The sequence below is a fragment of the Mytilus edulis genome, chromosome 12 (assembly GCF_963676685.1).
Source record: "Mytilus edulis chromosome 12, xbMytEdul2.2, whole genome shotgun sequence".
In the NCBI taxonomy this organism is placed as follows: domain Eukaryota; kingdom Metazoa; phylum Mollusca; class Bivalvia; order Mytilida; family Mytilidae; genus Mytilus; species Mytilus edulis.
This window is the reverse complement of record NC_092355.1, coordinates 68,854,625-68,867,909: the sequence shown is the minus strand read 5'-3', so window position 1 is coordinate 68,867,909 and position 13,285 is coordinate 68,854,625. Positions and strand designations below refer to the sequence as shown.

General features: G+C 31.0%; 1 protein-coding gene across 4 annotated transcripts in view; it reads right to left on the bottom strand.

Annotated features, from left to right (window-relative positions):
- Nucleotides 1-13,285, bottom strand: part of LOC139498997 (solute carrier organic anion transporter family member 4A1-like) — a 74,952-nt gene that overhangs the window by 42,118 nt on the left and 19,549 nt on the right. For 2 of the 4 annotated variants that reach the window (XM_071287635.1, XM_071287637.1), the window contains exon 3: nt 2,070-2,926. In XM_071287635.1, the coding sequence (XP_071143736.1) occupies nt 2,070-2,342 (273 nt within the window). In that variant the 5' untranslated portion in view covers nt 2,343-2,926. Of the gene's footprint in view, nt 1-2,069; nt 2,927-6,326; nt 6,531-13,285 lie in introns of those variants that run through there. The other 2 variants (XM_071287638.1, XM_071287636.1) reach the window with 2 other exon arrangements.

Here is a 13,285-nt window from a genome sequence, read left to right as displayed (position 1 = left end):
GGTGTTAACTAAATTTACAAGTTATTAGAAGTCTGGCATGCAGAGAATTTTATACTAGATGCATTACAAGTGGAAGTATTGTTGTATATGAGCAGTATTGCAAAGCAAAGCCATTGAAAAGAATGAAACCTATATAACAAAATGTCTGTAAAGAAAAATTACAAAAGTCATCTGTAACTCTTGACTATATTTATACCATTTTTTAAAGGAGAAAATTTCATTTTTTTTTTCCTTTTTCATAAATCATGCAGATAATTGAATTTCCACTCGACTCATTTTGATGATTTTTTAAATTCAGTCCCACTTCTAATGTGTCTGCATTTGAAAAAAATCTATTAATTGGCTGGTGACTTTGGTGGATGACACATCTATCTTAGTTCACCTAAACTGTCCTTTAAGGGTCGTTTAATTATTTCAATATTGAATAATAATAATTTTTTTCATCTTTTTATTTAAAAAAAAAATGTACAGGTAAGATGCACCATGTTTGTTGCATATTTTTTCTTCTGCAATGAGTGACGAAACAAAATAAGCACAAATTTCTCATTTGAATTGTTTTACATTGTCTTATCGGGGCCTTTTATAGCTGACTATGCAGTATGGGCTTTGCTCATTGTTGAAGGCCGTACGGTGACCTATAGTTGTTAATGTCTGTGTCATTTTGGTCTTTTGTGGATAGTTGTCTCATTGGCAATCATACCACATCTTCTTTTTTTTATATACAAATAATACACCTAGTGCAAATTAACCTTTAAATTGACTGGATACTTTGTCAATGTCAAATTAGTATTTGTTTCTAAATTTTTCAAAAATAAGCATGCAGTAGTAAATAAACAGCAATTATTTACAAGGTCATAACAGACATGACAGATCAACAAATCTTTTTCACAATTCCGTGTTAAATAAACAACAACTAATAGTGTTCCATACAGGAAAAGGTTTTAGATAGATTAATCATATCATGCATATGAAAAATCATTCATATATTTTCTTGCCAGGAATATTAATAAACAAATGGAGAATGTATACATGGGTCACAGATGAAGTCCCCACTTGCGTTTAATGTTATAAAGGTACATATTTCGAGAACTGTTGCAGTGACGCCACCCAAATTTCGAACTTGTGTTAAGTTTTGTGGTACATATATATATATGTATAAATGTGTTTCATATCATTTGGATGAGGAAAACTAAAGAGGACGGAAACTAATTTTGGCAGGGGCATAAACAATCAAAATGAAAAATGCCAATGAGACAACTCTCCACAAGCATACAAGAGACCAAATGACACAGAATTTAAACAACTATAGATCACTGTATTGCCTTCAACAATGAGCAAAGCCCATACCACATAGTCAGCTATAAAAGGCCTCAAAATGACAATGTAAAACAATCTAAAATCTATTTGACAAAACGCATAGTCTTTAAAAAAAAAATCTAGATTCTAAATCACCTGATAGGTCCTTGCACTAATTTGAGCAGAATTTCTTATTTCATGTAATCAAGTTATATTTGTACATTGAAGAATCATGTTTTAAATACAAAGCAATTTCGATAAAGAAAGTGTGAGTCACTAGTCCAACCAAATTTTATTCAAGTTCAACTGTCAATACTTTAAAAAATATTCTTTTCAAAAACTATTACAATTTTTTTTTTATTATATATATCAAATATAGAAATTATGGTGAATAATAAACTAAAATTATGCAAATCAGTATGTTTCAAAAATAAAAATGAAATGAACATCAAAACATTGTCATTTTAACAGCTGAGTAGATGTCAACACAATGACAGGGCATTATTATAATTTAGGTAAAGAAATATCACCTCATTATACTAGTAACACATGTTTACAAATGTATGGAGCAATCATGTGTAAGAAAATGTCATTCATAACAAATAACAAATTAGTTATATCAATTACAACCCTAATCATATTGCACTATCAATAAATCAATACTACTTATACAAAATAGTAGAAATTTGTGAATTGATTTTTATCTCAAGTTTCATTCATCATGTTCATGTTGTAAACAAGATTAAAAGATTTATTTAAAAAAGATAATTTACCTGTATTGCTCCAGCCCAGCATAGCCAAAATAACATCCACCCAGGCCTTCTAAACACCTGACAAATTTGAGGCTGGCAGGACCTCCAACCACAGAGTTCACTTTCCTCATCAGAGGGTTTTTTTTCTTCCTCAAGTTCTAATGGATTGACTTTAGGGTCCATTTCTTCGTCAGAGCAATGTATCATATAGTATTCTCCATTTTTCACAGGTAAAATTTCTTCTTTCAGCATGGGAGAGTTTTCAGTGGAGTGTGAATTGTTTACAAATGTCATTGTTTATTGATTTACGGTCGATCGGATATTGATACTTTAAATAGAACAGGAAATTTACAACTTTCCCTTTCTTAAGTGTGAGTACTTATGTTCAAGTCATTAATTAAATTTCAAGGAGTAGTAATATATAGCCATGCTTCCTGATTTATTTAATCACAAGAAAAACAAATATCACTTTTTATATCCTAATCAGATCGTTAATTGAAAATCTGAATGTAATATCGCATGAATGAAACTCAGTTCTGGCAAGGATTTTTACTATAAAATTTACAAATCCTTGGTTCTGGGAAAATCATCTATTTCTATAATTTAACTGCAAAAATCATATCTCATGTATATCCAACTTCCAAAGTTCGCTTTTTAGAATTAAATCCTGTTTCTTTCACAAATTAGGGTAATCACAAAGTCCAGCTGATATCAGGATTACGTAATATTTGGAAGATCAAATCTCATGCTGTGTTTTCATTTAATTTGTCAAAACTTCTTCAATTTTTTTGTCTGATTCATTCGTCTTTTTCACACTAATTATGCAACTAAATTTTGACTTTTACAGCTATACAGCGAGCCAAACATCTGCCTGGAATCTGTAAAATACAAGAGAGAATAGACAGTTATAATGTGTTTCCCTGATGATGTAATAGTCTGGATAATTGCTAAATGATAAATATTCCACAGAATAAGCAGGGAACCATTACTCATTGACCAAACTATGAGTGTCGTTTGCGCCATCTTGTAACTCTTAATTCTAAATAATTGATGGCTAATTTTAAAGACATTGACATTTATCAGAGATCGAATAGGTATCAAAAACACCATGCAGGATCCAGCCATTTTTAAAAGGGGGACCCAACCCTGGATAAAATGGATGGTTCCAACTTTATATCCCTATTCAAATGCATTGATCAGCAAGAAAAGGAGGTTTCAACCCCCCACAACCTCTTCCCCTCCTTGGACCCAAAATTTTTAAATAGGGGTTCTAAGGGTTCAAGCCGCTGCCAGCCTATATTTGAGAATTATAACAATTCAAAGTTTGTGCAGTTGTATAAAAAAGGTGGTAGCCTTTCACAAAATGCAGTTTATTATGCTGGAAAAGTGCAAAAGTGGCATTTACTCTAAATTTAAGCTGCTCAGACATAGGCAGATTTAGATTGGGGAAGGGGGGGGGGGGGGGTGTAGCAGTCAGTTGGCCCTCACTTACAAAAGTTTCTTGATCAGCACTGAAAAGCACTGCTTTTAAAGGTGCTATTAAGGAGGCTGGAGGGTATAAAAATTTCAGAAAAAAAATCAAACATTTGTTTTTCATTACAAATTTTATTTATTTCCTTTTGTAGTTGTTACTTTATCAGATGGTACAAAAATCATTCAAAACAATCAATTCGTGTTGGCCCCAGATGACATTCAAAATGTATACATCATTGAAAAAGTTCCAAATTATCTCCCTTTGGTGGAAAAATGCCATTTTTTGGCTCTAAAATTGAAATATCTTTTTCAAATCATCGGTGACCTATCTTTTTTAATATAATTTCCATATAAGCGGTACTTAAACTAAATTATTGTAAAATTTTAGCGATTTCTGTAATAAATTTCTTTTTTTTATTTCGATATAACCTTTATTTCTCCTATTACTTCAACAGAAAAAAAAACACCTTTACAAAAATGTATGCTTCTTTCGAAGGCAGATTGTGAGCGCAAATGAACGGTGACCCCACTTTTTTATTTTATTTTTCTATTAAGTATAAGATAAAGTTCATTTATAGAAAAATATAGAGAAATCCTATATAAATGATTTAGACCCGCGAACCCCCTTAATATTGCAAGATTTGCATATAACTATTAAAGTAAATTCTCTCAAGAAAAAGAAATAAATACTAGTAATGGCTAACAATTAGTTTTAAACCATTTAGATAAAACACATCCTTCTGTAATGAAAATAAAAATAAAAATATATTTGCACCAGTTTTTGAATATTAATAGCCATAACAGATTGTCTGTAACCATAAAAATCCAAAAGTGTGAACATTTTATAGCTAACGGCTTATTAATTGTGGTAATAAGCCACACCTGTTAATTGCAAATGCATGCTAAACATGTAATTTTCACCTGTTTTTTGCAAACATTTTGTCTACCTTCTGAAGTTTTAATAGATAATAAATATTCTTATCCAGCTGTTCAATGGTCTAACACTTGGTGGTCTGCCAATAACGGAACCAGAAAATAATACTGTAGGTACTATTTTGATTAAGGTGGACATGTTGGTCAGTGCCCTATTGTGTTTTCTGTTCTCGTCCTTTGGTCTCAGGTGGTGAGTTGTCTCATTCATTTGACAATCATACCACATCTTATTTTCCAAGGCCTCTCACTTTTGCGAGGAAAACTTGTTCAACTATATAGGGAATCACTGAAGCAATGACTAGAGCTGCCCACGCCCCATCTTATGAAAATTTCTGGATCTGCCACTGATTGGGACAATAAGAGCTGAAATTATGCATTATGCACTTTATATTTTAGAGGAATTTTTGGTTATTTTTGGCATAGGGAATGCAGTTATTGATAGACACCTCTTAGCTATAACTGTAAATTCAGGATCCCTTAGTTGCATGCATATATATATATATGATTCTGATAGTTCCGAACGATGGACAAAAATGCAAGACAATATTGCAACTTAAGGAATATAATGCTATCAAAATTCAAAATGTTAGATTTGAACTTTTTGTGATAAGATATACCTGTCCAATCCAATTTTCAATAATAAAAAATATAGGGTCACTGTACGTTTTTTCCGGCTAAAATGCAAAATAAAAAATTTCAATGTAGATTCCTTCATCACAAAAATATCTGATTTACAGCATAAAATGTATCATATCTTTTTTTTTTTTAAAGTACAGATAAAATGAAATACACAAAAGTGAAAAAAAATAAACAATTATTAGAGGATCATCTAAGTTATCTTCACCAAATTATTTTACAGTTTTATCATACAAATCAAGCACTTTATATCATAAAAATTGGCAAAATATCTATTCCTTGACAAAAAATCTGATTCTAATCAAGTTTTAATCACCTAAACTTTATAAACAACTGATTAAAACATTCAAATGATTAAGAAATATCTATGAAGGTCAATCAAAGAAAAATAAGGGTCTTCATCAAAATTCACTTAGGGAGCTACCATTTGATTTTTATGGGGGGGCTAGGATGAAAAATTTTGTCCTGCTTTTTTTTTTAGCTGTAATCTCTGTCCTGCCTTTTTATTTTCACTCTAATCGGTCCTGCCTTCTTTTTTTAGTTTATCCTGACTTTTTTTTTGCAAGTGTCACATCCTGCCTTTTTTTTTTACTCAAAACTCCTGTCCTGCCTATTTTTTTCAAATTTCATCCTAGCCCCCCCCCCCCCCCCCCCCCCCCCCCCCCCCATAAAAATATGGCGTCTGAAAAATTTCATACACGGGAGTTTTTTCTCCTAAACGGGAGGTTCACATGTATGTTACGAAGGGCATCTAATTCACATGACAAAGGAAACCCATGAATAAAGATAACACTTTATATATCCTTTTTATTTATATAAAAATAAAATCTTCTTGTCTGCAGGATTGCAAATTCGTAACTTCAAGGGCGAACTTGTAAACAGGGCGAGTTGTACCGATACCAAATTCACGCATGCGTAATACAAATATCTACAGTTAAAACATCCTGTTACAAGTAAACAAATTGCGTTCATGTGGATGAGATGAAATCTAATAATTTACATAAATAAAAGGGTCATATTTACGATAGTGATTGTTTTACAATCATAATTTACAAATTAAATGATTCAGATGCCCAATCATGTGTAAAAATCGGTGTCAGGAATCTAAGTTGTTTTGAAATTGTAATACACGAAATGAATGCGGCATACGGAGACTCAAAGCCAATGGTCGGCCCCTTAAGTCTTCAGAAGACTTGACGTCTTCTTCCACTAAAAATCAAATGGTAGCTCCCTTACTGTGAGATCCTCATGGGTAGTAAAGGTCTTGAACACCTTGTATTCTATTACAAGTTTTATCAATGTAAAAATGTTCTAAGTACTTTAATGTTAAGGTGCGTTTGATCTTTTGATCCCATCAATTTGTTTGTAATAACTTGAATGGGATTTTAAGAGCCTCGTCTTATTAATGAATTTACAAATTGCACATTTATCTACGATAACAGGAAACTACACATGTTCCTGTCATTTTTCGTACAAATGCTTTTTCTGATGTAACTTGGTCAGTCACGTAACATATTGTAATACTGTTATGTAAGTTTCACCAAGGATTTGTATATTACTATACAAATCCTTGGTTTCACGTAAGTATCAGATGTATAATAGGTAAATGATGAAGCATTTCTATGTCAAAATTAATAAAACATTAGAGACAAGACTTCTGTTTGTATCACCTTCACAAATGTACATGCTTTGTACATATTTATTACCTCAAAGAGGGGTTAAAAGGGAGTCTTTACTTTCTATTATTCTGTCAAGACAAGAGTTGTCTCACTTGCCATGATACTATATCTTCTTATTTTTATTCTTATATTCTAACAATAAGAGTGGTTTAAAAGAAAATCAGACTTTCTAATATTCTAGTCTATAAGAGGGGTTCAAAAAGGTCATTTTCTAATATTCTCGTCTATAAGAGGGGTTCAAAGGGGAGTCATTTTCAAATATTCTAGTCTATAAGAGGGGTTCAAAGGGGAGTCATTTTCTAATATTCTAGTCTATAAGAGGGGTTCAAAGGGGAGTCATTTACTAATTGTCAAGTCAATAAAAAGGGTTCAACACCAATTTGTCAACATTCAAAATTTCATTTACATCTCAACTTTTGTTTAAAGATATGTACAATAAACATTTTTAACTATAAAATACAAAAGCCACTCAAAACAGACTTATGAGAGCTGATAAAAGCTATGTAAAATAAATTAAAAGTATATTTATGTGACTGTAATAAAACTATAAACTTGTCTATCTACAACGAATATACAAAATCTTTTTAAAAAAATATCAGACAGCAGGTTTTGGCTCAGGGTTTTGGCACAAAATTTAATTATAACTAATATTGGAAATTAAATATACATGATGAAAATGTAATAATTAAGGATCAAGAAACAAATAATGAAATCCTTACTTTACAGGAATGCATGTTTGATATGAATACGTAGACCTAAAGAAATCTTTATCGCTTTATAGATTTATAGTTTTTTAACTTCATATCAAAACAAAGTTTTATATATTGCCTTATCAACATATATACAAAATTTATTTGTATGCATAATTACTATCTTCTATTGGCAGATTTTTTAAATTAATCATTTTGCTTATTAACTTATGTAAGAGGATTTCATGAATGATAAAGCTATTTCCTACTGGCAAAATAATCAATAAATGTTAAAAAGTTTTCTAATAATGAGGAGATAACTCTTATGACCCTTTGAAAGTTTAAAAAGTTTAAATCTCACTGAACACTGACAAAATTCATTTATTTTCATGTACAAAGTTTCAATTAAATTATAAATTTTTCAAATTTCTTTTCTGATAACCAACTGAATTATAACTTCTTTATTTGCAAAACAAACAAAAATTGTTTTAGTAATGGCAAATACAATTTTTTAGACAAAACAAACATATCAATGATTGATTGATTGATTGTTGGTTGCTTAACGTCCAGTGGCAATACATATCAATGAAAACTCAACAATATTATAATAGATATGATAAAAACAATTATGTCTCCTCCATTTCCTCAGCTCTAATCAGACTAATGATCTTTACATAAAAGAAACAACTGCTTTTACATCATTTGGAGTTAGTATAATCACAGGTTTATCAGTAAAATTAAGTGTATTAAAATTAACATATTTTTGTATATAATATTTTAGTATAAATAATAAAGACAAAAAAAAAATCAAAAAATGACTGACCTCATTCTTTGACCCCTTTTTAAACCAGGTAGCATCATTTTGAAAATGCTGCTCACAGCTTCATATTTATTTAACCATTCAGTATGTACCAGTCAAAGGAAAAGTTAAGCAAGCATAAAACTTTCTGATAGCAAATGTCAAAATTAGTCTAATCTACTATCAGACTTGGAATAATCTAAAAACCAAACCATTAAGTCAATAAAACATAGACAACCGTCTATCTAAATCACCATTAAAAATCTTCATTATAAGTTTTTTTATAACTAAAACATTGATAAATCTCATTCTTTTGAATTAAAGTAACAAAAATTTATAGCTAAAGTCTTTTGATTGTTGATATAATATCCACTCTATCAGCATATTTTTTCCCCAACTAATTTAATTGATTTAAAATGTACTGTTAACAAAAAAAGAGTACATAGTTAACCTGCATGAAAATACATTAAGTTCAGAGTCAAATGTATTTTCATATCAAAATAAAGCATTAAATTGTTTGTGTCATGCAGCGGTCTTTAATTGTTTCTATTAAAGCTATTTTTAGTTAAAACATATTTATTTTAGGCCTAAGATTTTAAAGTTGGGAGGACAACTCCTTTCAAACCAGTCTGCATGGGAGTATTTTCCATTAGAGTTATACAGGATGTGTCAAAGAGACAACAACCAGACCAAAGAGCAGAAAACAGCTGAAAGCCACCAATGTGGTCTTCAACATAAGAGAGAAAACCTCCCACCAGGAGGCCTGCTTCAGCATGTTAGAAATTCTATACTAATCCATTGTCATTCTTTTAATACTCTCTAGATTCATAAATATTTGTGGGATACTAACTCGAATAATTCAAGCCCTTTCCGTGTCCGATTTTCTCCCACACGAGGGCTTGAACTCCTTATGATCATTGGCCGCGTCGCCTGCTCTCTGTGAGAGAGAGCCAATCAGCGGCGATCAGGATATGAGTCTTCACAACTCTCTTGAAATTGTCTTACCAAACACGTGTGTTCAATTAACACAAATCCGATAATAATAATTAACATCAATTAACATCAGTTTACATCATTTATCATCAATTAACATCCGGAACTCCTCGATCCTTCTTTAGCTGCCAATTTAAATCAAAATTCCCATATTGCAAAGTGGTGTGAATTTTCCGGTTGACGGTCTTGATCGGGGAAGACGTTCATGCGTTAATGTAGCCTTCGTAGATCAGCGGAATATAACGACTGATTATTCAGGTTAGTGGGATACTGTTTTTTTGTTCTTTTTACTATGAAGCATATATGCAACCACTAACAAAATGAAAGAACAATCCCACATTATCAAAAGTAACACAATAAATAACAATAGGGTTTTATCAAAAAAATGTCTCTTCTTATATACAAGTCTCCCTCCCCCTTGCATCCATACTGCCCTCACAAGTAGCCCATCAAATGAAATGTATTCAAAAACAAATCCTCTAGAATCAAGTCTAGATTTATTTATCACCTACATGCAAAGAAAATTTTGATTGATGGATTGTTTGGTGTTTGCTTTATGCCACCTAAAAACAAGGATATATTACTGCAAGAACTTATTAAAATATTTCAACAAAAGTATTCAAAGGTTTGTTGAACGCATCTATCCCATCGAACTAGAGATAAAAGATACAACAGATACAGTTAAGCCGGCCTCATATCTTGACTTACAAATGAAATTGACCATGAGGGTCGGTTGAATACAAAACTTTACGACATAAGAGATGATTTCAGCTTTCCAATTGTGAACTTTCCATTTCTAAGTAGCAACATTGCTGCAGCAGCTGCATACGGTGTATATATCTCCCAATTGATATGATATTCCCTTGCTTGCATTTCCTATCATGATTTTCTTGATAGAGGGCTGCTGCTCACAAGGAAGCTTTTAAACCAAGAGTTCCAAATGGTGAAGTTGAAATCATCACTTCGTAAATTTTACAGATGCCATCACGAGTTGGTTGACCGTTATGGAATAACTGTTTCACAAATGATATCAGATATGTTCCTTATGTCATGACTACAATCCTCTTCCCTTTCATGAGTGTGACCTACCAAATTAGACTATTTACCAGACTTGTAATCACATAAGCAACACGACGGGTGCCACATGTGGAGCAGGATCTGCTTACCCTTCCGGAGCACCTGAGATCATCCCTAGTTTTTGGTAGGGTTCGTGTTGTTTATTCTTTAGTTTTCTATGTTGTGTCATGGGTACTATTGTTTGTCAGTTTGCTTTTTTTCATTTTTATCCATGGCGTTGTCAGTTTATTTTCGATTAATGAGTTTGACTGTCCTTCTCAGGTATCTTTTGTCCCTCTTTTAGTATGGTGTCAATAACCAATCAAAAAGTATTTAAAATACCACCCAAATTTTCATTACAGCCATAATACATTCACTGTTTAGAGTTAAATAATTGTAAAATTTAATCAACTAATGCGATTAAACATTAATTTATACCATGTAACACAACTCTTATCTATTTTCTGTGAAGATATCATCCATTTAAAATTAAATCAAGACCTGCAAGTCAAAAGCTATAAACTATTTGGATAATTAAAATACACTTATCATGTTTAGGACAAATTAAAATATATGTGTGGTTCCAGTTACACTATAACTACCTACCCTACTTTTTAGTCTTAATAATAGCCTATACATTAAAGATTTTTTGGTCATTTTCCATTAAGCACTGTTACAGTCAGAAAGTTGTTCCCCGATAAGACGATGAAAAAAACCCACCATAAAATTAAAAATAGAATCCATCCTACCCTAACCATTTTGACATATTACTGGAACCACACATACTATTTTATTTGGCCTTATAACCAATGTACAGTTTAATTAATCAATTTCAAATTTGAAATACATTTTTAAGTATTGGCAACAATAACATTTATAAATCATTTGATTTTGACAAGCGTCATTAAATACATATATATGAACAGAACAAACATATCTAACGATCTTAAACGGAAATACCTGGTCTTATTATCTAAATTGTAAACATTTATATTCATATAATTCATTTGTATTCTTTTCAAATCTAATGCATCCAGTTAATTGTATGCAAATTTCTTGGTGATCAAACAAAACTCAAAACTTAATTAAACGTTATTATAGTATGATCTCTCAAACTTGCACAAATTTTAAATTTATGTACATCAAATCACGAATTGGAGTTTGAATCCTGCTATCATACTTTATTTTAGTATGATACTCCATTATTTGTCATGATGGCACAAAAAAAATTTCCTTGATTTTTTGCATATATATCATTGATGGTTCATAATTCAGTAAACTGCAAAAAATTACATTTCCCTGGCAATGGAAAACCAAAGGGGAGAAAATTTAAGTGTTCAATGGCTATTGCATTCTGTTTTAATTGAATGCATATATGAAAAATTACCACAACAATAAGTGGTTAATGTCTTTGCTAATTTATCATGGTAGAAAAACAATTAAAATACATGTGGACCACCTAAACTCAAGATCACTGCAATCTGTTTATAAACATAACAAAACCCTTACTATTAGTATGTAATACAACTATGGTACACATGGACCACCTTAAATTCAAAATAAATCCCCTCGCCCCCCTTAAAAAAAAAGAAATAAAAATTTACATACAAAACGATAAGCTTAACGCTATAATGTGGAATTATTTTTAAATTTTAAACTACCAACTGCCTCAGTTTTCAGCAAGAAAAAACAATTAAACAAAAAGGAAAGAGAGAAAAACATACCTGATCATTAGTCCAAATAATTATGACGTCTTGGAAGGCTATTTCAAGTTTTGGCTTTGACGCCTTCCTGCGTATGTAAGATGTAAGGGTCGTCAAAGAAAAAAATATAACAGCCTTTCAAGACATCATAATTATTTAGACTAACCTGATCATATAAAACTTTTAAAATACATTGATCACCCTATCTCCTGTTTACTGTTTTACATATATTGAAAAAAATGATGTGACAATCTGCATTTAAAAAAAAACAAAAATTTGTATACCAGCAAAATAAATTTAACATACAATTTTACAAAAAGAAAGAAAACCTTACCTTATTATATAAGACTATAAAATACACAGATCACTAACTCATGTTTACCTTTATAATTTAAGCCTGTGATTATCTGCATTTAAAAGACAACACTTCGCTGGTGGTATAAATAGCACTCGTTATGTTAAGATTTATAATTCTATCTTATTATCTCTGTTTCTTACAAAACACATAAGAGACCCTGCTAAATTAAAGGTAATCCTCTGTAATTATTTCGTTTAATTAATTCAATCGTATAATTACCAGTTCAAGTTACACAAATAGCCTATCATAGGTAAACTTCAACACTGATGTAAATCACAATGAAAGTATCTTGAAGTATTAGTCTTGTGTTGGTTACATAAAATTACATGTTTGAAGTGCCAAAATGACATTGAAGTGTTGGCTATTAATTAAAATCGACTACCCTTAGAACACCTTCAAATATATATTTCTCATGTAACCAAATATAAATTATTGCTCATTTGATGTTTGTGGCCACAAGATAACACATATTTAGTCTCAAAAAGACCATCAAATTGTCAACTATTCAAATAGTGCACTGGAAGTTCACTCTCACTTTTGCAATGTAATACCTTGAACATCAAATCTTATTTTTGTAATTTAAGTTGACTTTATAGACCCCACACCCATAAAAGTTTTTGAAATTCAATATGTTTCAAAATTTTTTAACAGCTACGCTCTTTGTTGGATTTCAGTAGAAAAGTTTTATACTAATTTCACATTAAAGTTAAAAATCTATTCAGATTTCAAGATTTTGGCGTTGAAAGGTGTTCAAATTCCGTGATCGTAACACTTAAGATATGTTATTTTAAAGGACATAAAAATGTTTCTACCTCTCAATTTCAACTAGAGGTGGCTATTTTACTGCTTTCAAAGCATATTGAACAAATAAATAACCTTTTAAGGATCTTAAACTCTGATTATCTCCCTTCGCAGTAT